Source organism: Rhinolophus sinicus, linkage group LG14 (genome assembly GCF_036562045.2).
Source record: "Rhinolophus sinicus isolate RSC01 linkage group LG14, ASM3656204v1, whole genome shotgun sequence".
NCBI classification, from domain to species: domain Eukaryota; kingdom Metazoa; phylum Chordata; class Mammalia; order Chiroptera; family Rhinolophidae; genus Rhinolophus; species Rhinolophus sinicus.
This window is the reverse complement of record NC_133763.1, coordinates 50,068,346-50,095,342: the sequence shown is the minus strand read 5'-3', so window position 1 is coordinate 50,095,342 and position 26,997 is coordinate 50,068,346. Positions and strand designations below refer to the sequence as shown.

The following is a 26,997-nucleotide window of genomic DNA, read 5'->3' as shown; positions in this document are numbered from 1 at the left end:
TAGGGAGCCAGCGAGAACTCCCACTGCAGACAGGAGAAAGGGTGGGCACGGGAGGGGCTTTGCTCCATTCACTGGGCTTCTTGGCCTCCTGGCCTTCGATTGGTGGGCGTCGCACAGGTTCCTGCTCCCCGGGAAGACCTCAGTGGGTGAGGATGCTCAGGTGAGCCTCAGCCCTGACCTTGGGATGGAAGATGGTGGAGGCTCCTAAGGCTGTGACCGTGGCATCTGCTGAAGGGAGGAGGGAACCAAGGAAAGCAGAGGCTGTCCTTCCCCTGTTCTGCACCCTCCTCCTTTCTGGGAGGGGCCGGCATCCCGCACAGTTAGGCAGGTGGGCCAGTGTGTTGGGTTTGCTGAGGGCTTTTGGGGTTTGTCCAGCTCAGGGCCGAGCTAGCTGGCAGGAAGCCGGACAGAGGTCACTTCAACTCAGACCATGCGTCTCTGTTAAATACATCAGCTTTTAAATCAATCCTCGTTCAAAGTCCAGTGAGTTCCAAGACTACAGCTCGCCAGCAGACAGTAAATTCCCCAGGACAGCAAGCCGCTCCTCTTCTAGACCCAGGTAAGAGCGGACTGTGTCCCACCTGGGCCTGAAGCACCTTCTTCCTTGCTCCTTTCCTGTTCTAAGCAGTAGCTGGCTGTCCAGAGCATAAGCCAGGCCCACCGGGGAGGAACCAGGCCCCTGTGGTGGTGGGGGTGGGGTGGGGTGAGGGATTGACCTCTCTCCAAGATTCTCTCTGTGGGAGATGCCCCAACCCTTGCAGGTGAGGGTCTGCTTCACCAAGGAATTGGTGACGATCCTCAGAAAAAGCTTCCCAGGGTTGTATGGGGCTTTGTATGGCAGCCAGAGGGAATGAGACGACAGACCTCACAGGTCACGAGATACAGCGCCGTCCCACTACGCAAGGGCTTTGGGTGTTAGTGGTTGTCTTAAAGGATGCAACGTAGCTTAATTTTCCCGCCGGATAATGAACACAGGCATTGCTCCTCTTTTCATTACGTTATTAGCACAGAGAAATGAGGAGAAACAGTGATTTCTAGGCTGGCTGAATTTTAAAACGTAGACCTCCAGGCTTTACTCTTTGGATTGTCTAGTTCTTTGGGTCTCGCGTAGGTCGGAAAAATCTGGGTTTTGTTTTTTTTTAGCACTCACCGAGATGGTTCTCCTGTGCACAGGTTGGTAACCAACTAGTAGCTTCTTTCCTAAGCAGAGGGATCAAGGGAGTTACCTGTGACTTTCTTCTAAGGACTCACCCGCTAAGGAGAATCCTGGTCTAGGCTGGCTTCTTGAGGACACATTCCTTATTAGTTTTAGTCCCTGCAGTGTTGCACCCACATGCTCTCATTACTGTGCCCCAAAGTCGGACGCACTGATTGTGTCACGTCATGGTTGTCTAGTTACCTGGGGTCACATGTTCTTTCCTGCAGCAAATAACTCAGGGACTTTGAGTTCGTATGTTATGACTAAGTAAATTGTTCTTATCTTTGACTCTTTTGCATGTTCTTTGCACCATCAACTATGAAGTTGCTAGTAATGATGCCTTACGTTCATAGACCACTGGCTAGACAGAAGAAATAACATGGGGGTGGATTGCAAATAGCCTGGGGTTTGATTCAGTTTTTAGCGACAGGCCATTAGACAAATCACTTAGCCAGTGTAGTCTCCATTTCATCATCTATCGAAGCCTCTCCTTTTTTGCTGAAGGCTGTACTGAAAATAAAATCATACTTATGTGTTTGAGTATAAACACACCCGTGCGTACGTCTCAAATGTGTGTATCCAAAGGCTCTGAGGATAGTGGGAGAAACAGCCTTGCAGTCCATCAGGAGACCTGGTCCAGTCTTTTAATCTCATCGGGCCTCGGTTTACTCATCTATAAAAAAAGGGGTTGTGACTAGACGATCGTAGTTGTTCTGTTCAGCCCACCAAGTATGATAGATCCTGGAGCTTAGACGCCTGGCTCCTTGTTGGCGCTTGGGTTTGAATTAAAGGGTTACCTCCCCAAGAAGGGCCTTCCCCCCTTCACCCCACTGCTGTATCTTCTCATGTGTAGCCTCTATCTTCAGAAGTCATCTTGTTTACTGTGTATATACCATCTTTGCCAGATGTTTAGCTTCAAGAGTGCAGGGATCTTGTCTTTCGTGGTATGTGCTGTGATCCCAGCTGTCAGAACACCTGGCAGAGAGTAGATGCTTAGCTATTTGGATCAATGGCAGTTAGTGTGGCGGGAAAGAAGCTGCAAGCACAGAATGGGGATGTTTTGATAAGCTGCTCTGAAGGAGAAGAGGTTCAAGAACTGATACTCTCAGGTCACCTTGTAACGGTGACACTGTATCTTCTATTTTGAGATTTAAACTTCTAGTGGAATTCGATTTAATAGTGTAGTTTAGCTTGGGACTTTTTGAAAGTTTTCTTTGCTTCCCTCCTCTCCCGCCAAACCTTAATAACTGTTTACTATATATTTACTATGCATACCAGTTTTTATGATTCTGTTTACTTCTGACCCTATGCATACCTGGCTCAATGATTTGAGAGAAGTTTTCATGTCTGTATAAGATCCACTCCTATCCCTGAAACAAACCAGCCTCTGGGAAGTGCCTGACCAACTTCCACTTTCCTTGGTTCTGCCTCTCCTTACTTGCCTATAAAACCTTTTGGCCATGCTGGGAGTTGGGGGGATGGCCTTTGGACAGAAGTCCGCCATCCTCCCAGAGTGCCGACATTTTGAATACACTAACCTAGTCTCTCAAGCTTTGGCTTTTGTGCAGCGAGCAGCCGGACCCTTATCAAGGTAACAACAGTCTGAGGTCCCAAGTCTGATGGGGGGGGGAACTGGGCATCTCTGGTTCACATCTTGGTTAAATGATTTTCACATTTGTTGCATAGGAATTTGATGAGATTGGCAAGTTAGAGGGAGACATTTTTCTCCAGATCTCAGCAGCTTCTGTCCTTCATGAGGGACCGCCCAGATTCCTTTCATCTCTCTGCCTGGTGGGTGTCATGGCTAAATGGTTAAGAGCAGCGTGCTGGAAATGGAAACCTGCATTCCAGAGCAGACAGACTCTTCCTCTCTAAACCTCTTTCCTCATTGGTCAGATGGGCCTTTGAACACAGTTCTAGTGTTATGAGGATTAGATGGGGGAAGCGCTGAAGTCCTACGAATCTGATGATCTTCAGATAGCATTGTGAGAGGTATGACCCCAGGGAAGGAGGGAACCTGGGAGTTTTGATAAGAAGGAAAGATAGCCCCTAGCTTACCCGATGGCAGCTAGGGAGGGTTTGCTCTTGCTCTGAGAGAATTACCAGCTTCTGAGACTCCAATCCTCACCCAACATAAACGTTAAAGCTCCTCTGTAATCTGTAGGACTGAGCCTACGGCACTCTACAGTCTAACCTGACCTCCTCCTTCCTTTCAACATATACCTGTGCTCAGGGCCTTCTCAGCCATTCACCATTCCTGAACTCACCTGTGCTATTTCTTGTGCCTGGGCTGCCTTCCTCCTGCCAGCCTAACTGCTTAGTCCCCTAACACAGCAGACCCCTCAGGGTTGGAAGGCTGGGGAGAGCGTGAAAGGAGCCCAGACTCCACTGGGTTTGAATTCAGGTTCTGTTGCTTATCCAATAGCCATGGGAAACCAACTTAAATTTTCAGGAACCTTTTGTTTCTTGTAAAGTGGACCGTTAGGGTTACATGAGAGCTCATCTAAAAGGTACTGCGGCTGGTGCTTGGAGCCTAGTAGGAACTCAGTAAATTGTAACAATAACCAAACGTTTTCTTCTCAATAGTCCAGCACCGATGCTCTTCCTCAGCATTTAAAATCATCGTAGTAACCCTCCCCCCTCACTCTGGGCTCTGAGGGCGGGACAGGTCTGATCTGGGTTGAGCTTCAGTATCTGTCCCACAGTAGGTGCTAAAAATTGATTATATAAATTATATAGTTATATAATTATTGATTATATAAATGACACTTGAAATTCAGAGGCTGGAGTGATACCTTCAGACCGTTGGTCAAGAAAGGTTTGGTATATAATCTAAAATTTGAGCCTTGAAAATAGGTAGGTCTTGAATTCATTCACTTGGAAAAAATGTTTGCTGAGGACCTACTATGAGTAAGTAACCAGAGTGGGGACAGTATTTCAGGCAGAGCATGGGGCCTGAGCAAGGTGCAGGCTGGCTGTGGCCGAGCATGCGCGGATCAGTTGGGGTCTGCTGGGAGCAGAGAGGAATGAGGTAGGGCTGGATGACGCTGAGCCTCAACCCCTGAGCCAAGAGTCCGGACTTTTATTTCTTGAGTGAGTTTTTAGAGACTAACATGGTGAGAGCAAGATAAGGAAGTGTGTCCTACAGCAGTGACTGGGAGAGACTAGAGGCAGGAGACTTTGGTACATACAAACAAAAGTGAGGGGGTAGAAATGCAAGTTCAAAGGATCTCATAAAACAAGATGCCAATTTGGGGGGATAGCCTTGTTCCAGCCAACCCTCAGGATGCTTTGACTATGTTCAGGTACCAGTTCTACCAGCCACACAGGGGTATCCTATCTGCGAGGGCATCTCTGTTTCCACACAATATTAACCCCATCTCTCTCCCAACCTGCAGAACTCTTAGATAAGCAAGTAAAGTGGGGAAGACTTTGAACTCCAGCCCAGAGTCCTGCCATATAGGACAAAGTATTATTCATGGAGGCTGGGGCGGTATTTAGTCCCCACGGGCCAAATGAACTTTGAGATAACCAGATTCCATTCCTTATCAATCAGAAAGAAGACTCACTCACTGGGCTCCTTGATCCCTCTTCTCCACGTACCGTGTTTCCCCGAAAATAAGACCGGGTCTTATATTAGTTTTTGCTCCCAAAGATGCATTAAGGCTTATGTTCAGGGGATGGCATCCTGAAAAATCATACTAGGGCTTCTTTCCCGGTTAGGTCTTATTTCCGGGGAAACATGGTAACTCTCAATGGAATACATTTCACTAATTTTGTACATTTAAAATCTGCTGACTAAGACCAAATAGTAATTATCACAGTGGGTAAGTACAGTTAGCAAACACGTATTTGAGGGCTCTCTTATCCTTCTCTTTTTGATATTAACTATTTAAAATTAATAGTGTTGAGTCTTTGAATGTCCTCAGGTCTTGCTTTTCAAAGGACATCAGGTGGCCTTAAATATATTATCAGCAGCAAAGGTACAGGATCTGCTCTAGGTCAAATATTTCCGAAGAAGGATGAAATCGAATTGCTTTTATCTCTTCTTTGCTCAAGACATCTGCCAGGCACAGGTGAGGTACAGCTAGACTCCTTTCATGCTGGTGGAAGAAATGGTGTGTGCTGAGGCTCTGAGGCAAGCTCTGAAGGAAGGCAGACAGGCCTGGCAATGGGCAGGCAGCCCTGGTCAGGACTGATGGCTGTGGAGAATTCTAGATCTGTCTAGAGTTGCTGATGTAACATCACCAGTCTCCACCAACTGTATCTTGCAACAAAAGTCCTGTGATTTGTCTCACCCTTCCCCCATGCGTGCAAATGGGGGAGCAGCATTCCTCGGGAGGCCCACGGTGTGGCGATGCCTGGACACGCTTCCAGGAATGGTGCTTTCTCCTCGCTGAAGTTCAAAGTGTTTCAGAGACCAGCATGGAGTTTGGTGCCTAGTGAATAGCATTCAGGTTGAATGTTACCCGAGATCGCCTGTGCATGAAACAAATCATTTACTCTATAGTTACATCCTAGGTTATATAATCAAATAGTCTTCCATAGTTGCAGTACCTAGGGTTAAATATTATTCACCCGCTTTCTTGCTGAGGTCTTGCCGTTTAGTTTTTTTCATGGCTCAGGGGTTGGTTACGTAAGTGCCTTGTGAGGAGAGGCTATGTTTTCTTTGCAGGTGGATGCTGACTGCATCATTGACCCCTAATTATTAGGAGATAGGATGGGGGTGAGGCCAGAGTACACATGACTAACGGTAGTAGATCACGATATTAATGGAGTAATCCTACTACATCCTGGACTTTGGGAGATTGACGGAGAAGACACTCCCTGGGCTCTGTCCTTCCTGCTGGTAGTCACTGTGCTTGGCTGTCACTGATAACAGCTCCCTTCTGTTTTTCCACCTCCCAGCAGAATGCTGTTTATCTCACATCTTTTGGAAGTTCAGGGATGCTCTCTGATGAGGGAGCCTATTCCCCGGTTAGTCCCTGGTTATCATGGCTCATACCTGGGCCTGATCTCTCTCTATAAGGTACTTCTTCCCTCACTCCATCTCCTCCACCCTTCTCGGTTCCTTGGGTCTCTTCATGGTTTACCTTCTTGGGCTCACGTCTGTTAGTGTTCATCTGCCCCAGGACTCTGGCCACTGAGCCTTGAAGTTCTGTAAATACTCCCTGGAATCTCACTCACACCTCTTTGATCCACAGCACTTGTTCTGTTTTTATAATTCCCTAAGCTTTCAGACTTACATGCGACTTCTGGGCTCAGGGAAATCTGAGTCCATTATTTGAGTTTTATTTCAGTGGCGGGGATGGGGGCATGGGGGTAGGGGAAGGGACAACAAAGTCTTCCGCCCTGACTGTTTAGTCACAGAAACTAACTTTGCAGAGGGGTCTGGAGTGAGTAGACAGAATCAAGATGCCCGCCCACCCTAGTCCATCATTCAATCTGTTCTTGTCTGCTTCGAAAAGGTCAGGAACACTTCTCAGATGTTCTCCCAGACAATGGGGTTCCCATTGCATCAGGCCTCCCCCCGGAGGCCAGGTAATGGGGTGGGCACAGACTGGGCCCCTCGGTACCAGAGACTGTGCTTAGATGTCCTGTCTTCAGGGATCTTCACCGTGTCCACGTGCATTTTCCATTCCGGGCGTGCTTCTATCTTCAGCTCAAAATGAAGGAAGTCGCTCATGTTCTCACAGCTAGCACATGGTGACAGCACAATTGAAACCTGGGTTTCAGTTTCTAACTTGTTCTTTCTAACGTCCTTTACCCAGACTAGAATGCTGGGGGAAGATGGAAGGAAACCTGCAAATCCCCTTCACATCAGTCATGTACCTACGTGGCCACTAGAAACTTTTTGTTACTGGAAACTACTCTGCTCTAAGGCTCTCTTAAGATGCCTTTTTCTGTGTCAACCCCTTCATTTTTGAAACTGCTCCTTTAGTCCCTGCTTTATCAGTTTCTGCCCGGTGGATATATTGCCCGGTGGATACTTCCATATTCTCAAAGTTCCTGATTTGTCTCAACCATTTTGCAGGAAAGATGGAAGCTGAAGTTAAGTGACCTTTATTTTCCTCTTTATCTCATTTTTTTCTCTTCTTTCCTGTCCCAGTAAAAGTAGTCCATCTCACCAAGGCTAAACCCATTTCCTCCGTGCACCATATCATCCCTTCATAGACAAACATGCTGACGGTTTCTTAACATTCAAAATAACACCATCCATCAAGTCTGCTTCCCCCTCAAGCTGCTCTCCCAACTCTCTCATTTATCTATTTTAAGAGGTATCTATATCCATCACCTCTTATTTATTATCCACTTGTTTCTTAATCCCTTATCCATTCTGAACTTCCATTTTCTAAACTTGGTGGCATTTTCTGCTTTCATCTTCTTTACCTCTTAGAGTCACTTGGCATTGTTAACTATCCTATCTTGAAATTCTTCTTTAAAAAGAGTTCTGACTATACTGTAAGGCCTTCTGATTATTCTTTTCTGCCTCGTCTTCTTGTCACCGAGATATGGGTATTACCCACAGCTTTATCCTTGGCCCTCTTTTTTTCATATTCTCCCCGTGGGCTTCACCGAGCGCTGCTGTGCAGAAGGCTAGTCCGTCTTCTCCTGAGCTCCAGGCCCACATTTCAATCCACCTGCAGGAAGTGCTGCCATGTCCTCCGATTTAAAACCCATCTCAGACCGACTTGGCCATCTCATGCCTCATGACTGCACCATCGTTTAATGGAATCGCTTTGTGGCCAGTCACCAAGGCACGGACTTGGCTTTCTCTGACCCCTTCCCTTTCTAACACCCCGCCAAGTGGGCAGCATTACTCAGATGTATTAGTCTCCTAGCTGCTGTAACAGGATGCCACAGATGGGGGGGGGGGCCTTAAACAACAGAAATGTATTTCTTCACAGTTCTAGAGGCTGGAAGTCCAAGATTTAGGTGTCAGCAGATTTGGTTTCTCCTGAGGCCTCTCTCCTTGGCTCGCAGACGGCCACTTTCTTGCTGTGTCTTCACATGGCCTTTTCTCTGTCCCCATGCACTCCAGCTGTCTCTTCCTCTTCTTATAAGGATGCCAGTCCGATTGGATGAGAGCCCCACCCTGACGACCTCATTTAACCTTAATTATCTCTTTATAAGGTCCTATCACCAAATACAGTCACCTTGGGGGTTAAGGTTTCAACATATGAATTTGGGGAGAGACACAATTCAGTCGATAACAGAAGGGTCATCTAGGGCTTGAAGCAGGAAAGGTATCAAGGTTGGTTAGTAGAAAAAACAGCTAAGGTAATAAATTCAGGGAAAGTATATGACTGGCCCTTCTGGTGAAGCAAACAGAACGAGAAGATGAGTATAGAGTTAGAGTATTCTTGCAACTCAAAACTGAGAGGAGCCAAAAGCAAGCTGTTTTCAAATGAGCTGTGGCCTCAGAAGACTTAACTGTATGTGCACCTCTCTGTACAAAAGAGGCCCCTTCCTCATGACCGTGAACCCTCGACAAAACTACGTGAAAGTGAAGGCAGCAGTAGTCAGGGAGAGTAACGGGCCTGTGGGCTCCGACGTGCCTGGGAGCTGTAGACCTGTTGTACCGCCTGGATGCGAGTCATGGTCAGTGTAAATAAATAGTTTGGACACCTACGTGGTTGCACCTGTCCTGTCTGAGGCCATCTCTGTGGGGAGACATCTGGGAACAGGGTTGAAGAGTTAATGCAATCTGTCACTTGGTCCTCACTATAATTCTTCCATCTGTCACCTCTGTACTATTCTCACGGCTCCCATGCTGCATCAGGCCCTTTATTGCATGTGAGTAGGATTTGCACAACCGTCTCTTACCTGGCCTCCCTCCAGTGTGTCTTTTGCTCCATATCACCGACTCTTTGTGGAGCCCAGCCCTGATCCTGTCACCCTTGGCTTATAAGCCTTGAGTGGTGCCTGCTGACTACCAAACTCAGGCCAGATGCCTTGGGCTGGTATTCAAGGCCTTTGCCATCTCATTTGTCACCGACGGATTCCCTCCTGTTGGCTGTTCTAGTCACATTGGGTTTTCAGCTCCTTTGACCGCACCCTAAACTTTCCCCTACTATGCCTGATGTCCACACTCTTCTGCATCTATACCTGCTTCTGTACCTGCTGAAATTTCTGTCCCTACCCATCTGTCGTCAAGGTCTAAGTCAAGTCCTACCTCCTTTGTGAAGCTTCCCTTGTCCCGTGTTGTAGGGCTCGTGGCATCTACACTCTGCTCATAGGGGTCGCCGTTTTTGTACTGCAGCTTTTCTTTCACCCCTATTCAACTCTAAAGTCCCTTGAGAAGAGAGGTGGTGTTTTGCTTTATCCCATCAATCAAATAACAGTGTTTTGCATCTAAGTGTGAGGTGGACATTTGTATCATGACCAGAGGAAATCAGGTTTGGGGTGACAGCTCTTCTTGGTGTTCCATAGACCTGTGTTCATGATCCTAAACAGACTTCACAGCGGCGGTCTGCTGAGTGAAGAAGCTCACCGGGGAGGGAAGAGGTTGGTAGGGAGCGTGCAACTATGCAGTAGGGCTGGCAAGCACCCCTCTTACTCAGGGGCTCACGGGATGGCTGGTAGAATCACAGGATGCCTGGTCGGGCCTCAGCCCTGAATGGAGCTTGGGATTCAACCCACTGGGGGGTGGGGGCGGAGAACCGGTCTCAGCTCTTAAGGCAGTTAGGTTTAGGGGTTGGGGAGCGGTGCCTCAGACTTCATTCACAGGATAAAGAGCCCCTGGAGGCTATTACAGGCTGTTTACATCTGCTTGATTCTAAGTTTGCCTGGCTCAGAGCTAGGACGTGGGGAGGGAGGCCCGGACTGTAGGTTGTTCCTGCTCCTGTGTTGTTAGCTAGGGCACTGCGTGTGGGCAGAGCTGGATCTTGAGGACGGCAGGATCCAAGCGCCTCTCCTTCACCAGGCTGCCACCTTGGTGTCTCAAGTTAAGGTGAGCTCAAGGTGGCTGTTAATAGTTCAGCCAACCTTGACCTTCTTCTCTGACCCATGAGGGGGTTATCCCAAGACGGGGTGGGGTGGGGTGGGGGGGGTGATGTTAGGAGCAGCAAAGGGTGGTTTTAAGCACTAGTTTTTTAAATGAGAGGGCATTTTAGAAATGCTTAGGTTCAGGTTTCAAGCCTGGGGATTCTGAGTCAGTAGATCTGAGGGGGAGGGAGGTCTGAGCATCTATTTTTATAAATCTCTTTAGGTGATTGGGGGAGGGGCCAGCTAGGATTTAGAATCAAAATTGGAAAGTGATTGCGTGGATTAAATGAGATAATGTACCAGCTTGACCCACAATGAGCTCTCAAGTGGTAATGTGATTTATGATGATTGTCTATAGATTTAAACCATTTCTTCCATGAAGCATATCTGTTTGAAGCCAGCTGGGGCCTCCGGGCATGGGTGGGCAACTTCCAGGATTGACAAGGTGAATGAAGGTCCTATAATTCTCACTGACTTCACTTCTCCAGCTGTTGTCATTTCTTTTCCTTCTTCAGAAGAATTTGCTTCCCCCTGGTCTGTGTTTTAGCTGGTCTATAGCAACTTCAGGATTCCTTTTCAAAATAACATCTGGGAGCTCACCGGAGTTAGAAAAATAACTCTGCTTTCATCACATGCTCACTTTTATATTGGGAAATGCTTTGGGTTCTTGTCAGGTTCCCATTGACCTTGAGACTCAAATGTTTCACAGGGGATCATGGATTTTTGATGAGCTAAGTGGCTTTAAGATCCTTTCTTTCCAGCCTTGTCCCCTGAGTAGGCTTGTGAGCAGTCACGCCTGAGTGGTTTTTTTTAATGGGACATTTCCACATTTGGCAATTAGCTTAGCATGGAGACCTTCTGGACACACAGGGTGACAGGGCAGTCACGCTTTACTAGCAGCCCCACTGATACTGGGATCATGTGAAATGGGGTCTCACACTTGCCCCAGCTCGCCCTGCTGTGGAAAGTCCTTCCACAAACTGAGGGAGAAATGAGATTTCCTCTCAGCCTCCGCCATCCCAGCTGACCCCTTCTGGCTGTTTGGGTCTTACTTGTACAGTCGTGATCCCTCAGGAGCAGCTCTGGGCTCCGACTTCCTGCTCCCTCTGCAGAGCGTGGGTGTTGGCTCAGGATCCTGTATGGACCTGTGTAGATGGCTGCCTGGGGGCTGAGCAACCTTGGCCGACTTTGCACTTGGAACAGTCTCTTGGGTGCCACCCACCTGCCAGTCCTTTCCTGTGGGAAACTGCCCAGTGTCTTTAGTTCTTTCTTCTCTGGCCACATCCAGATGTCTCACCTACCCTCTTTTGTTGTCACTACCTAGCCTGCCTACCTTCTCAAATGTAGCTAATTTTTCTCCTTGACCATGGGCATATTATAGTCTATCCTGGTAGCAATCATCTAATCCTTTTGGGGAGAGGTGGGGTCTTAAGGTATGATTAGTAATTACAATTGATGAAAAAGAATTCTGTTCTCTTTCCCCCAGACAAACGACTTTGTTGTCTGGGACTGTCCCCAGCCCTCAGTCATAGTGATAACTTTCTTTCATTTCCAGTATTTCATTTAGGCTGTTTGAACTGGGGAAATAAAAGCTGCTGAAGATTTAATGGACTCTGGCTTTGGATGGTTGCTGATATGATAGTATAGAAACCCATAGCTCTTCCCTAGTTACATATCTATCCTCTGTAGGGGTCTGATCTCCAGATTTTCTTAGGAAGCAAAAGATGGGGGTGGGGACTGAAGAAACAGGAAACACGACCCTTAAGTGTAAAGGTCCTTCCGATTCCCAGCCATCGCCATCAGGCCACAGTGAATCTTGCTCTAGTGACTGATCTCAGCCCTGATGTAGGGGCCAGTGTAACACCGACACGTGGACTAGACAGACCCGGGACTGGAGCCGGACCAGAGCCCAGCCCCTTGAACTCCTAGTTGAATCATCTCTCTACAAGATGGGAAAGGAGTAGCTTCAGGATCCCAAAGGCTCAATGGAAGGCTAGGCTTTGGGGGTTTTGATCAGCTTTCCCCCCTGGTATACTTGAAGGTGTTAAATACTGTTTCATCAGTTTGGCACGGGCACCAGCATGAAGCCTTCGGTGGCTGAATTGTGGGGACAGCAGACATGGTGGCAGGAGGCAATCCAGGGCTCAAGCGATAGCTGTTTTCCAATCAGCACTTTGAGCAGTGTTTCTGGGGGTGTGAACTGGCTCATTTTGGGGCGCTTCAACATGAGATGTAAAAAGAAACTGACCATAAAGCCCGAGGCATCACAGAAGTAAATGCAGATCTGAGTGACTACTGTCTGGCTGTTTGAAAACTTCAAACAAACAAGACAACTTGAACTTTTGCCCGGAAACAGTGATCTGTGTTTCCTTGTTTATCAGGCTTTCGAGTCTTTATTGAGACACAAGAATACTTAGCCTCTCCCCCTCCTCCCCAAACACTGGACTAGGGAGATTTCATTTTCGTCCTGGACCTACAGAAAGAGATTAAGATCCTTGGCTGACACTGAAGGGTATGTGTGAATGGCTGAATTTTAGGGTGGGTTCCTTAGAAATGAGCACTCATATGCTGAACACAAACAGCCTTATCTCTTGATGAAAACACAGCCTCCAGTAGCCTTTATTTTCATTATAAGGACGTGTCTCAAATTTCATAAGATTTGAATTTTGTAGGTTTCTCTGTAATTACCTCCAAATTTCTGAGGGCTTCCTCTCCCCTTCCCACCCCCCCTTCAAGGCTTTTCAGCCCTAAGAAAGTGAGAGCTCATAGATATCAAGAGGTAAGTTTGGACATAGATGTGGATTTGAGCTGGAAAATGTCCCTGAGGCTCGCAGGCTAGACAATTAGCAGAAAGAGAAGTAAAAGGTCAGAGAGTCACAGGGCCACACACAGGTGCCTGCAGGGAGGAACCACTCTCTGGTGACGCCCTCTTCTCCTCACAGCCCACTTTCTCCATTTCCATCCAAAGCGTTATCTTCCTGGCGGTTGGTCTTGCTACGGCAGAGCGGCTAAGCTTTCCCAGATGTGGCCGATGACCACAGTGGGCATGGCTTCACTTTTCTTTACCTGCATATTCAGTCGGGAGGGCTCAGGATCGCTTGAAACACTGGCTAGTTGTTTCTTGTTATCTTGGCTGCTTAGTCATTCATGCCACTGGTGGTGTGGCCCGGCTGCCAGACTATGCTGAGAACACACAAAACGCCCCAGCCATCAGGCAGTGGGAGACGTTCTGCTCGGTTTGTACTGTACATCTGTCTCTGTGTGCGCGAAAGTCAGAGATGGCTATCTGGAATCACCATGGTGTGGTGTCCAGGGGGCCTGGAGCACTTTGTCTTCCCTTCATCCTTCACCCCCAGACCCTCTATGGTCATCTGTTCCTGTCCCTCCAGGAGGGATGGGACAGGCGGCTTAGTCTCTGAAATACTGGTAGGAAACACGAGGGTTTGACCTGCAGGCAGTTTACCCAGCAGATTGCAGTCTTCTGCTCTTGGGCGTCTGCCTTCATCAGCACTTCTGGCCTCCATTTTATTCTCCTAGGAAAGAAAAAGCTTAAGCCAGGAGGCGTTGGGACACCGGCAGGAGTCTTCCCTGTCATAACAGGGGGCCAAGCCCCAGCTGTTGGTTTCCACACTTGTCCTGTCCTCCTCCTGTGACCCAGGACCTTGCTCCTGCAGTGGGGCCACACGAGGGGCAGAACGGATGGAAATGGAAGCTGCTTCGAGGGGGAGAAATGGGACCTGGCCACGGGAATCCTTTTCTATCTGGCATCCCTACTCTGCTCTGACTCCAGGGTCCTGGAAAACCACTTTTCTATCTCATCTGCAATGTATCAGGCCAGCTCTGAGGCCTGGCTGCTCTGTTTTTTAAAGTGAGGTCTTGTCTTGTCCTGCCTCACCTAACTCCTAATCCTCCAGGTCTTGAAAAAGTCATTCCTCCAGGATGCCATTCTGAATTCTTCCCACCCCATCCCCTACTCCCAAGACCTTTTGTTCTATGCTCCCTTTTCACTTGATTCTTCCCTAGCCTGTCATTTACCACATGCCATTGTAAAAATACATTCTCCCCAATAGGCGAGGGAAGGTATAGGTCTGTCTTGTCTACAGATTTATCCTCAATACTTAGAATTGACAGGCTCTTCCAATATTTGAATGAAAGTGGGCTTGCGTTTTCTTAAAAACTGTAGGCCACGTATTTGAACCTGATTTCTTTAGGTCAGAGGACAAAGAGGAATGTGGTTTTGAAGCTATTGAAACGAAGGCATCTGTGTCTAGTGCCCACCCAAATATATGCATCTGAAACTCACGTGAAAGGGTCACCCTTGGGGAGGTAGGTTTGGAAATCATGAGCCAGTCCTGGGAGGGGCCTCCTGTAGGCCCACGGTTGCCACTCAGTGTGATTAGAAGAATAGAATTCTAGGGCTCTCACTCCAATGTGATTTTCTTCCCCATGGATGTATCCATTTGCTTTTCAGCACAGAAATGGCCTCTGCCTTCAAGCCCCGAGAATGTAAGCTGTCTAAACAAGAAGGGCAAAGCTATGGCTTCTTCCTGCGAATTGAGAAGGGCATCGATGGCCACCTGGTCCGGGTGGTGGAGAAGGGCAGCCCAGCAGAGAAGGCTGGCCTCCGGGACGGAGACCGAGTTCTCAGGATCAACGGCGTCTTTGTGGATAAGGAAGAGCATATGCAGGTGAACGGGACATTTGTGGCCCTTCTTCCAGAATCTCTTCAGCCCCCGCATCTCTGCTGATTATCATTTTGGGGGTCAGGGGGGCTCTCCTGGCTGCCACTGTCAAGGCAGGATACCTTTATGGCTGTACTTTCTGCCAGCTGATCAAGTCTCCTGCCCTTAACCAGAACTGTGAAAACCCTTCTTAGATTTGAACAATGTCAGGTCTAAAATGCATTGCATGTTTGCTGTATACTTGGACCTAGGCTAGGCAAATTCATGTTCATTATTTTGCTAAATCCTCATCCCAACCCATGAGGTACCTATTGCCATTTCACAGATGAGATGCAGAGGCTCAGATAACTTAGCGAAGTTATATGTTCATGCAGAGAACATATGGGAGTGCCTGACTGTACCCCAATTCGGCCCGCCTCCAAGGGGGTGCTCTTTTCGCTACACCATCTGTGTCCATAGGCCTGGGAGGACCTGTCGTGCTCTAGGGTAGCATTCATCCCTAGAAAGGACCAGTCCTTGTAAGAGTCCCCTGGGCTGGGCTTGGGCCATGCCCCCGATTCCGTCAGTGCCAGATGCCCAGACTGATACCCCCGGGCTGGGGTGCTGTCTGCTAATGATCTGGGTGTCAGGGATCAGCCATCAGTCTCCAGGGCCAGATAACGAGCCAGCAGCCCCTCTGGCGGCTGATGGAGGGCTCCTGGTTAAAGTTATTTTTTCCTTTCTTCCTCCTAGGTCGTAGAGCTAATCAGAAAGAGTGGGAATTCAGTGACTTTGCTCGTTCTGGATGGGGACTCCTATGAGGAAGCCATGAAAAAACAGGTGCACTTGAATGAGTTGGGTCCAAGTCAGAAGGAGCCGAGTTTGAGTGATGGGAAGCCACGCCCTGTGATGAATGGAGGAGCGCAGGCTTGGACCCAGCCGCGGCTCTGCTACCTGGTGAAGGAGGGCAGCAGCTTTGGCTTTTCTCTGAAAACTGTCCAAGGTGAGCCTGAGGGTGGGCATGAACCACCAGCTTTCCAGAAGGTATTATTATCAATTACTGATGTCTTTGAAAAACTTCTCGGTTGCTATGGAAATCCATCCACCAGCAGCTGTGCTCTGCCCTTCTCCCTCCCCAGCCCTTGTGCAATGAGGGATGAAGACAGCAGCAGGTTGGGGGTGTCTGTGGGCACTCCAGGCCCCACCCCCCATGTTTGTTAGGCTGAGCCATTGAGGCCAGAGGGTTAGAGGATTGATGTTTCTTTGTTACTCTTTTCTAGCTCCCTTAGGGTGAGGGTGGAGGGCAGAATGGGGAATAAGAGGCAAGAAAAAGGAGCTTCTTCATAACAGCTACTTTGGTCAAGATGATTCTCTCTCTTCATGTCTCAGAGTGCCCAGGTGGTCACTCATTTATTCAACAAATTCTTGAGCAGTTACTGATGTGTGAAACAGTGTTTGAGTTATGGAGGACACCACAAAAATGCCCACTCTGTGACATGTAAACAGCACCCTCAGCCGTGGCCCAGCCTCACTCTGAGGTGTGTCCTTGACCTCTAGTCGAGAGGTACATGGTGATTTGAAACACCGCAACCATCAGGAAAAACTGGGAGTTCTGTTTCTAGAATTTCAGAGGCGCAGGGTGACTTGTGCTCAGGGAACCATGGTTCTGTAATGGTTTCTCTGGGCTTGAGCTTGAAACCCTAAGAGCTGCATTAGCCTGTGGTCTGCCTCAAATGCTGCCTCAGCCAAGTCCTTTCGGCACTGGTGGTGGGTCACAATTTGTTACGTGATAGAGAGCAGACCAATGGTGAACATGACCTACTTTGCAAGGCGTGGTTAACCTGTAGCAAGAGATATAAACTAGCCCTAAGAGGTATTTCTCAACTGTGTTATTGAACACAGTGGTGTAGATGGGTCAGGGCAGCTTGACATTTCTTAGAAGTCTGTTATCAGTAAAGCGGTAAAAAAAAAAAATCGTAATTCAGATTCCATTCGTTTGGCTCTTGGGCTACTGTACATGGTGGTTTAGGTTAGCTGTCTGGGGAAAATGTTTTCTCCATGACAAATACATAATACATAACAAGGTAACAGAAATGTGTTTAAGAAAGAAGAGTTTAAGTTACTGTTATTCCTTACAAATAATTATCTAGTCATTATAAAGCAACCTTTGCCTAGACTGAATATTAATATCTGGAAAGGACAACATTTCTTTAAGAAGCGTGTAAATCACCTACCAGCCCAGCTTCCATGTGTGTGTCCGGTGCCTCTGTCCTCTTTAGCCTGAGCAGTGAGGTTTACTGACTCCATTGGTCTGTGATGGTTGGTGACAGCCTTCTAATTCTACAAATGCCAAGAAAGGGAGTGTGACACAGTGATGCACCATGAGCATGGCTTGGTCCTTTCTGCTTCAAGAGGCCAGTGCTACCGGAGATTCCTTCCTTGCATTTAGTTGGGCTCAGAAATTCTATTCGAATCAACAAAGACCAACTGGGAGATGGCTGTGCCAAGCTTAGCTGGGAGCTACACATGCAGTTCTAGATCAGACGCCAACGACGATTGGAGTCCGCCCTAAAATCGGAAGTCCTAATTTTACATCGGGAGAAAACCTTTTCCTGTTTGTTGTATTATACCTTCTATGTAATGGAGTTGTGACACTTGTCCAATCCCCTCCTCTCTTTCAGGTAAAAAGGGAGTGTACATGACGGATATTACACCCCAAGGTGTGGCTATGAAAGCTGGCGTCCTGGCTGACGATCATTTGATTGAAGTGAATGGAGAGAACGTAGAAAACGCCACCCATGAGGAAGTGGTTGAAAAGGTATGTCCCAAACGGGTACTTGTCTTACCTCTGCTCTCACGGGAAGTGATGGGAAGATAGGAGTGGTGGCGTATGACGGGAGAAAGGTACTGGTAAGAAGTTGTGCTTTTGTATTAAAAGCAAAGACTCACTAGCGGTGTGAGCAGTGTTGATATAGGGTTTTGGAATAAGGCCTTTGCTAGTTCCGTGTTATCTTGAAGAAAAGTGTTCTGAAGAACCATTATCTTTTGGGTCTTATTTGTACCTCTTTGGGAGCCTCGTCTGAACTGATAATATATTCAATGTTGAGCCCATGTTACTAACATGTTTTAATATAAGCTGGACGATAATCAATGTGGCTGTGAATATAGAGTTGGACATACGGAGAGCACAGAAAGTCCTGTTACTCCAAATCTTACGTCTTAGCATGGTGTGATGCAAGAAAACATTGTGAGGTGTTCCTCTGAGGTCATATGGAACCTTGAAAATTGACCAACCTTACTTCTTTTGGTAGAATGATCATTCAAAGTAGACCTCTGTTTTCTTTTCTAAACTCCTTTTGTAGTCTTCACCAAAGTACTCTTTGGGGTTTCTGAATTCCAGCCCTCACTTGGTTTCAGTTAGCCTCTGTGTGGGTGACGTCATACTTAACCAAGGGAAAAACTACAGCTGTGCAAGTGGAGGTCCGTAAATACCAGTGAGGTGGTAGGAAAGAGAACAGCTGCCACTCAGCCCGACAGCCCATATTTTCTGTTGCCTTTAGAGACTGTGCCTGTATCGGGAAACTTCTCTATTTCCCAGCATCGTTCTTGGAGATCGATGCTGGTCCTCACCTGTGTGTGTTCTGCAGGTGAGGAAGTCGGGGAGCCGTATCGTGTTCCTGCTGGTGGACAAGGAGACTGATAAGCACCATAGTGAGCAGAATATACAATTCAAGAGGGAAACAGCCAGTTTGAAATTACTACCCCACCAGCCCCGGGTGGTGAAGATGAAGAAGGGAAGCAACGGCTATGGTTTCTATCTGAGGCAAGGCCCAGAACAGAAAGGTAAGGTGTGAGGAGAGCAGAAAGGTTGGCAGTGTAACCACCCAAGTCTTCATCCCGGTCTGGTTCGAGTTCCATTAGGCCCCCAACCCCCCACCAGATGCACGAGGACGGCAAGGAGCTGGGAAGCATAGTTGGGTCAGTTTTCATGTCACCTGGGGGGCCAGATGGTGGGCAGCCCCGGGTCTCCATAGCAGAATGATAAAGCAGAATTTTGGATTTGGGCAGCAGTATGCTGGTAAATTGGCTCTCTGAGGGGAAAAAGCCCTAATTTGTGGCATTTGTTGATTTTTGTGGTATAAGTCCTTCCACTGTACCTGGCTTCAAGCTGCCAACATGTCACAGAACGCAAAGTTGAGAAGTATTGCGCACATCTGGTTCTCAGAGCTGGTGTGAGCCAGCTCCAACACTCCACTAGATCTGAGAGACTGGGGTGGGTCGGGATCCGGGACTCAAACAGAAGCAGGAGTCTTTCTGATTCCTTGTAAGCCAGCAAGGTAAGTACACAGGTCCTCCCAGGGAAGGTGACCTACAGGAGGGGCTTTGGGAATACACTCCATTGGGAGGCATCCATTTGGAGATGCCCGGCAGCTGGCTGGAAGAGTGAAACTGAAGCTTGTTAAAACAGTGTGAGGGACAAAACTGTGAGATGTGGAGGCATCTGGAGAGGGTGGTTAAGTCAGAAGGCTGAGACACATCCTTGAGGCACGCACGCGCATTCGCAGTAGCTACTGACAGGCCAGCATGGGTTTGCTAGGGTCTGAATTCTTCCGTTTTGTTCTGCCCTTCCCCGCTTTGTGTGGCTGCTACATAAGATGCATGGCTCTGAGCATGCCCACTGGCTTCCTGGGAACTTGCTGCCCCTTCGTGCTCAGCATGCTGTGTTGTCAAGACTGAATCCCAGGCACTTTTATTATAGTAACAATGATTCTTTTCATTAAGACCCTTTCATTGTTAATGGCTGGGTTTGTTCCTGGAGTGAGCTCTGAGCAGGAAATGAGGCTGCATAAAGTGCTCAGAGGCTTCTGAGGATGTCAGTGGTTGTATTCAGCCTGCCTTTTATATCTATTTTATCAGGGCCTTGGGCTCCAGCAGAAATCCAAGTTTTTTAGGGGTCTTTCTGATATCTTTATTTATTATTGGGGGGGTGCGGTTAGGTCAAATCATCAAAGACATAGATTCCGGAAGTCCAGCAGAGGAGGCTGGGCTAAAGACCAATGACCTGGTAGTTGCTGTCAACGGTGAGTGTGTGGACGCCCTCGATCACGACAGTGTGGTGGAAATGATCAGAAAGGGTGGAGATCAGACTTCACTGCTGGTGGTGGACAAGGAGACGGACAACATCTACAGACTGGTAGGTAATACAAGGCCACGTGCTCATGCATTAAGGTTGGGTCCGTTCACTCATGCTCTCCACCTTTGGCTAAGTTACCACTTTTTTTTTGAGCTAGTGCGGTTTGGTCCATGAATAGCCTGTTTCCATCACCATGGCTACTCCATTCATGAGCCCGTTGTGTCAGCTGATGAGAGAGTCTGGTGGGTTGTGACTGGCTGGGTCATTCTGTCTACTTGGTTGTTTCAATTACCACTTTGATCTTCAAACTAGAAGGTGTATAACAGTCATCCTTAAGGCTGCACTGAAGCTCAAGGTGGTCGTGATAAGAGAATGCCAAGTGATTGGTACATGAGTTTTAAGTCCTTAGATTCAAGATTCTGAAAGAATTTGCAAATATAACTACAGAATTACTCTTGGTGATCTGATCTATGAACAGTACAGAACAGCTGGATTTTAAACTACAGGCTAGTACAGCCCATCAATGATTTGAAAGGCTATTAAATGTAAGAAGTAGACTTATTTACTTTTGAGGTGTTCCATGGGGAGCTGGCTTTTGGCTTAGAACTGAAGCTGCTAGGAAAATGACCAGCCATTTCTGCAGAGTCGTGAGCTCCCAGTTGGTGGAAAGATCGAGAAGTTGGAAGGTCACCACTCTGGCTGTTGTAGAGGATCCTGGTACCAGGTCCTTTACAACTTCTCCTAACCTTATGACAGATGATTTAACTATAATTTTAATGTTTAGGTTAACAAGAGAGAGAACCCTGATTTAGAAAGGTGTCTGTCCCCATCTTCTTCCTCCCTCTTCCCCCCGAAGTAAGTTGCATAGGTGGGTTGGGTCTTTGAGATCAGTGAATAAAACAAACACCTAACCTGGTTCTGGGAACATACTAGACACTCAAATATTTCAATAAAGAATGAATAAAAAATCATTAAGTGTATGTTACTGTACTTTGCCTCAAGGGTAGCTGCTACTATCACATAGAGTTGATTTGCTTGTTTGGGTAGTGATGTCAGAGGTACTTTTGCATGGAATGAATCACTGATAATTTCCCCCATTTTAAAGAGAGAAAGAAACGTGGAACTCTTGCACGTATATCACTGAAAGGACTGAAGTTAGTTGAACTGGGAAAATAGAAGGTTCTGTGCTGGTACTACTCTCGATTAGAAAGGAAGATGGTCTTGTGGTTAGTAAGACAGATGATAACCGGAGGACCCCAAATCTAATTTTAGCCCGTCTGCTAAACAGTAGGTTTGGGGCAGAGCACACATTGTACTCCCCTTCAGTTGCTTCATTTTGTATTCATTGACTAACAAATGGACACTTGTGGGCAGCAGTTTAACTGCTGATCCAGGATCTCTCCATACCCAAGTCCACCCTTTTAATTGTCTCAATTAAAACACACAGCCAGCTAAAAGCTCTCAGTTCTATTAAAAAAAAAAAAAGCCACGTTTCCTGTTCTATGCCTCTTCTATATTCAAGACCATCCCGGCCTTCTTCTCAAGGATGGTCTGGGAGTTGAGATGTATTTAAATATGGTGAGGAGTTTAGCATAACAGAAGCGGCGGCTAATGGTTGCAAGACTAAACAGTAAAATAGAGTACGACAGATTCAGAGGGGGAGCGGGAGAAGTAGCAAAGGATGGAATTAACTTCTGATACCATATATGACCCTAGGATTGCTGCCACCATCCACCCCCTCCCGATTAATTACTGTGTGTACTCCAGATGGTGATACAAATGGTATCTTGTGTTTCACTTTCTCTAAAGCATTTAAGGAGCTCTGAAGACCCTCTTACTGAAGGGGAAAGGCCAGATGAACCTACTTTGCATGAGATACTGAGCAAGTCATCCACTGTGTGTAATCTCCCAACAGGGAGATGGCGTGACTACCTATGTTAATTACCTATGTTACCTATGTTATTCAGTGACTTGCTCACTATTTCCAAGTCAGAAGAAACTAGCAATTCTGTTAAGACTTACTTTTGGGTCCTTGTACAACATCCTGTACTGCTTCTATTTTATGTATGTTTACATGTTTATACACATTACTCCATAACCAAGCTCAATCTTCCTTCAGACCTTTTCTGGTTGAGGTGCTAGAGAAATTTTACAGCCCACAATCAGATGTATCTGGAAGAGGAGTGGAACATGTACAAAGCCTTGTAAATTAAACCAGCACATGTCATCAAGGGTAATTCCTCACACTTCCAATTCACGTATTTCCCCTTTTATTTTCAAAAGGCTCGTTTTTCTCCATTTCTCTACTATCAAAGTCAAGAGCTGCCTAATGGTTCTGTCAAGGAGGCCCCAGCTCCCACTCCTCGTCTGGAGGCCTCAAGTCCGGACACTACAGAGGAAGTAGATCATAAGCCTAAACTCTGCAGGCTGATTAAAGGTGAAAATGGCTACGGTTTTCACTTAAACGCGGTTCTGGGCCAGCCAGGCACATTCGTCAAAGAGGTATGGTAACCTGGTTCCGGCAGCCCAATGGACACAGCCCCAGTTAGGGGGGGGTCTCAGTTTCTCCCACTCACTGATGGTTCTCCCGAAGGCCTGTGCTGAGCATCTCACTCGGGTTCACATAACTGCTGTCATGGTCCTGTACCGTTAAGATCGCTACGAGTCACCCTAAGTTCACATCTTTTGTTTCTCGAACATCTGTTCCACCTGATGATCTCTTTAGAGACAGTTGACTCTTGAACAAGATGGAGTGGGGGTTAGGGGTGCGGTATAACTTTCGACTCCCCCAACACTTAATTACTAATAGCTGTTGACCCGAAGCCTTACCGATAACAAACGCTGCTTAACACGTGTTGTATGTTATATGTATTATGTACTATAATCTTGCGATCAAGTAAGAGAAAAGAAAATGTTATTAAGAAAATCGTTAAGAGGGGAGCATCTGAGATCTTGCTCCACGGCATATGTCACCAGTTTTGGACCAAATAAATTCTTATAAAAATTCTCTACAGGTTTGGAAAAAGAAATCATAAGAGAAAATGCATTTACAGTATTTATTGAAAAAAATCCACGTATAAGTGGACCCACGCAGTTCAAACCTGTGTTGTTCAAGGGTCAACTGTACTTTTAAAGCAAATACACAATGAGCTGACATGATATAGTTGACAGTCACCATCAGCTGACTGGGGTGATGCTTGTTTGCTTCTGTGCATTTGGCATAATGCCCCTACCCTGTAGGGTTGCCAGTGAGAAGACGATCCCTAGAGCTCTCAAGTTGGGAATGACGCAGGGGACCTAGGAAACATAATGCCTTCAACCAGAAGACATACAATGTGATGGTCATCCCCTGTAACACAGCTTGTTTCAGTACGGAGGTCGTAGCTTTCCTAAGCAGAAAAGCATCAGAGCACCGCGCTTAACTGCTTACCTTCTGTACCTCAAGGAAAAACAATAACACGGTTAAGAATAAATTCTCCCACTCCTCATCTCTCCTCCGAGGGGAAGCTGGTCTAACATTTCCTTACTTGTGCCTGGAAGTGATAACTCGGAATGTCTGTTCCCAGGTACAGAAGGGCAGCCCTGCCCAGCTGGCGAGGCTGGAGGACGAGGACGTCATTATCGAAGTGAACGGGGTCAATGTGCTGGACGAGCCCTATGAGAAGGTGGTGGACAGAGTCCAGAGCAGTGGGAACAGTGTCACTCTCTTAGTCTGTGGAAAGAAGGCCTACGATTATTTCCAGGCTAAGAAAATGCCTATTGTTTCCTCCATGGCTGAGCCACTGGATGCCCACGCTGAGCCCCCAAAAGGAACTTTGGCGGAGGCGGAGCATGGCTCGCATGCAGCAAAAGAACGAGTGAGTAACGTAACTTAGCAGAGTGTGCTAAAGCCCTACTACAGGTGCAGCTCATGTTGATGTTTACCAGATTGCCTGAAATACTGCAAAGTTCCGTGTAATGATAACCAGCAAATCAAGTTATTGTAAGAACAACAAATTCCTTATTTTTCATAGCATGGAGTTGACAGGCACTGTCTAGAATTGATAAACCAAGAAATAAAAGGAAGAAGTTTATCAAAATCATAAAATTCCAAGTTCCAAAATTATAAAGTTCCAAGGGAGTGGAACTTGACTCAGATGAACTTGAATCAGACCATTCAAGTATAAATTCTGGTTCTGCTTTGGGCAAATGGATTTATTCTCTGTCCCTTAGTTTCTTCACCTATAAAACAAGGATAATTTGTAGTAGGACTGTTATCAGGATCATATTAACTAAAACTATTAAAGTCCTTTGAACAGTGTCTTGTTCATAGTAAGCATGAAAATGAATGGCGGTGGTTACAGTCAGTATTGTTTTTAAAATAACTGGTAGGTATTCAAGCTTTATTACTAGGGAAGAGTAAATATTTTTCTGTATGGATTTGGATTAGATAAATTCCTTGGTAAGTATCAGTTTTACTTTTTTGTCCAGTTTCTTTTCATATGTGAACTTGAGGTCCCAAAATGAACTCACCTACCAAGTTCATAGAGGAAACATAAGGCAAAGCCAAGACTCTGAAAGTTTTATGTTATTTTTCTTTCCATTCCATTCATTTAATTCTACTGACTGGTGATATAAACAACAAATTCTAATTTTTAATATACACTTAGTCTGTTTGGGCTCCTATAACAAAATACCATAGACTGGGTAGCTTATAAACAACAAACATTTATTTCTCACAGTTCCGCAGGCTGGAATTCCAAGATCCTGGTGACAACAGATTCGGTGTCTGGTGAGGGGTTTTCCCAGCTCAGACTGCCAATTTCTCCCTCTGTCCTCAGCTAGTGGAAAGGCTGCTAGGGAGCTCTGGGGGCCCTCTTTTATAAGGGCACAAATCCCAGCTCTGTCCTTAGGACCTAATCACCTCCTAAATGCCCCGTCTCCTAATAGCATCATCACCTTGGGGAGTAGGATTTCAACATAGGAATTTGGGGGAGATACATTCAGACCAGAACACAACAGCCACTGACCACATTCTGGACTGCTTAACCAAGAAAGTATTCTAGTTGTCTTATGAATTCTACACTATCTCTATAAGGAGTCAATTATAGTACTATGCTAGCTTTATAGAAAAGAAATACATACAGACATTTGTTCATGCCAAACAGCAAGCTGGAAACCAAGGCAAGTGTAGAATTCCGGTCACCTGGCTTCTAGTGAGCGACTCTGCTCCCTGATGGAACAGACCGACCCTCTCCTGCTGTCCGCATTTACAGACGCTTTCTATTCTTTGCACAGGCCCACAGCACAGCCTCTCATTCGTCTTCCAATTCTGAAGATACAGAGATGTGAGGAAGACAAATCGTGGCTTTGGCTGGTGGCTGTTTTTGGGTATTTAAAAGGGAGCCATTCCCAAGGCATGAGCTGCCACCTGTTTGCTGCTCTGTTAGAAAAGAACTCCTCCGGAACCCAGCTCATCACGTGTGATTGTTTCCTGTTGTCATTTGTCTCAGGGGCAGCTACTGCCGAAGGCATATTTATGGTTAACTGAGGAAAAGTGAAGGCGAGAGCCAGATTCTTTTCGTGGGAGCTCTTTCAGGCCTCCACTTACTTGCATTTCTTGTACGATGATATCTCTTACTTCAATAGGCCCCCTGAGCACCAAGGCTGATTCATAAATCTGTATATGTAAGAGCTAACTAAAGTGTCTGCGAGAGAAGCCCATTAAAATGACGCTTTGTAAAGAATGTTGTGGTTGCTAAAATAAATGCCCTTAACAATGCCTTTTGGGTCTGCTTTGAATCTCCCATTAGCTGATCTAACCTTAAGAGTGCTTTTGTTTTGGGTAAACTTTTTAGGCTTTAACCTTCATTTTGCCTCTAGAAAACCAACACATAATCACCTTCAGAATAAAATCTTAGGAATAAACAGAGACTTCCTGGGAATAAAATTCAGGATTTTTAAAAATTGCATTTCTGAGTGTTCTACACATTTTCCAACAGCTTCCTTTTCTAGGTGAAGAACTGGCGTCCTAGGATAGGAAAGTGACTTACTCCAGTTAACATTTATTCATTGAGTTACCCACAGCACAAGGGGCAGGTGAAAAGGAAAAACGAGACATCTCTGAATTGAGTGCGGAGTAAATTCACTCTTAAATATACCAAGTTAAAAGGAAGTGAAGAAACATGGCATACTTGAAATCTCTCCTAGTAGAATCTATATCTAGATTGTACCCTATCCCATCCCCAGAAAAGAACAATAACCTCTTGGTTATTTTAATGGGGCAGGGGTTGGGGAGTGCCAACTCACGTTAGGTCACGCAATGTAGTAACAAGTTATCCTTGATAAAATGAAGCTAAGGCCAAGTGTCTCAATCTCTGATTTTAGTGGCAATCTCCAGGGGAAGCCATAACTTTCTCATGTGAACCTTGACTTAAACAGGAATCCTACATGTTCAGCCCAGCTACTTTAGACTTCTTTCACCCCAGTTCCAGTGTATTTCCCCCCTAGTTTCTTGGCTCTTTCCCCTCACCTGCCCCCAGGCTGCACCAGCCTCAAACCCTGCAGGATGCTCTCGGCTGAGCGCTGGCTTCAGTTCCCTTGCTGTCATGTTCTAGCCGATGCTACGCGTGACGGAGGAGGAAGGCAGACCTGGAGGTAGAAGATGCTACCACAGCATTTTGTTTGTTTAAAAAATATCAGGCCCTGGTCCCCTCCATGTTTTCCCTCTTCTATCCAAATGCTGGCACCACTGGCCTGTTAGCAGTCTGCTCTAGGCCTGTGTTCAAGGTGTCATATGCTTCTCTGGTGCCTGTTTGTGAGCCAAATAGAGGAAGAGGATGCTGGAGAGGGCACTGACCAGGAAGATCACGTCGAACCACCGGTGATAGAAGCTGAACTGCAGCTCCCCGAGGACCTGCGTGATGATGGTGCGGTACTCCAGGGGCATGCTCATTCGGATCAGCAGCACCGAGGACACGAAGTACATGCCCTGTGGGCCCAACACAACAAGCCAGGAGTCGCGCGGGATGCGTGGG

The 26,997-nt window shown here is 46.7% G+C and overlaps 2 protein-coding genes across 5 annotated transcripts in view; one reads left to right on the top strand and one right to left on the bottom strand.

Moving 5' to 3' along the window:
* The first annotated feature begins 437 nt into the window (after window positions 1–437).
* On the top strand, window positions 438–25,742 carry PDZK1 (PDZ domain containing 1). Of its 3 annotated transcripts, XM_074319269.1 has the most exons (10): window positions 464–559; window positions 14,398–14,512; window positions 14,658–14,874; window positions 15,601–15,850; window positions 17,529–17,665; window positions 18,495–18,690; window positions 19,845–20,041; window positions 22,265–22,483; window positions 23,548–23,838; window positions 25,259–25,742. In XM_074319269.1, exons 3-10 carry the CDS (start codon window positions 14,665–14,667, stop codon window positions 25,310–25,312), a joined length of 1,554 nt encoding a protein of 517 aa, XP_074175370.1. In that variant the 5' UTR covers window positions 464–559; window positions 14,398–14,512; window positions 14,658–14,664; the 3' UTR covers window positions 25,313–25,742. The 3 variants fall into 3 exon arrangements, with proteins under 3 accessions (XP_019595574.2, XP_074175370.1, XP_019595576.2); XM_019740015.2 differs by lacking the exon at window positions 14,398–14,512 and having other exon boundaries at window positions 438–559; XM_019740017.2 differs by lacking the exons at window positions 464–559; window positions 14,398–14,512 and adding an exon at window positions 10,133–10,151.
* GPR89A (G protein-coupled receptor 89A) overlaps window positions 24,669–26,997 on the bottom strand; it is a 32,659-nt gene continuing 30,330 nt past the window's right edge. For both annotated transcript variants that reach the window (XM_019740018.2, XM_074319270.1), the window contains exon 14: window positions 24,669–26,951. In XM_019740018.2, the coding sequence (XP_019595577.1) occupies window positions 26,745–26,951 (207 nt within the window). In that variant the 3' untranslated portion in view covers window positions 24,669–26,744. The remainder of the gene's footprint in view (window positions 26,952–26,997) is intronic.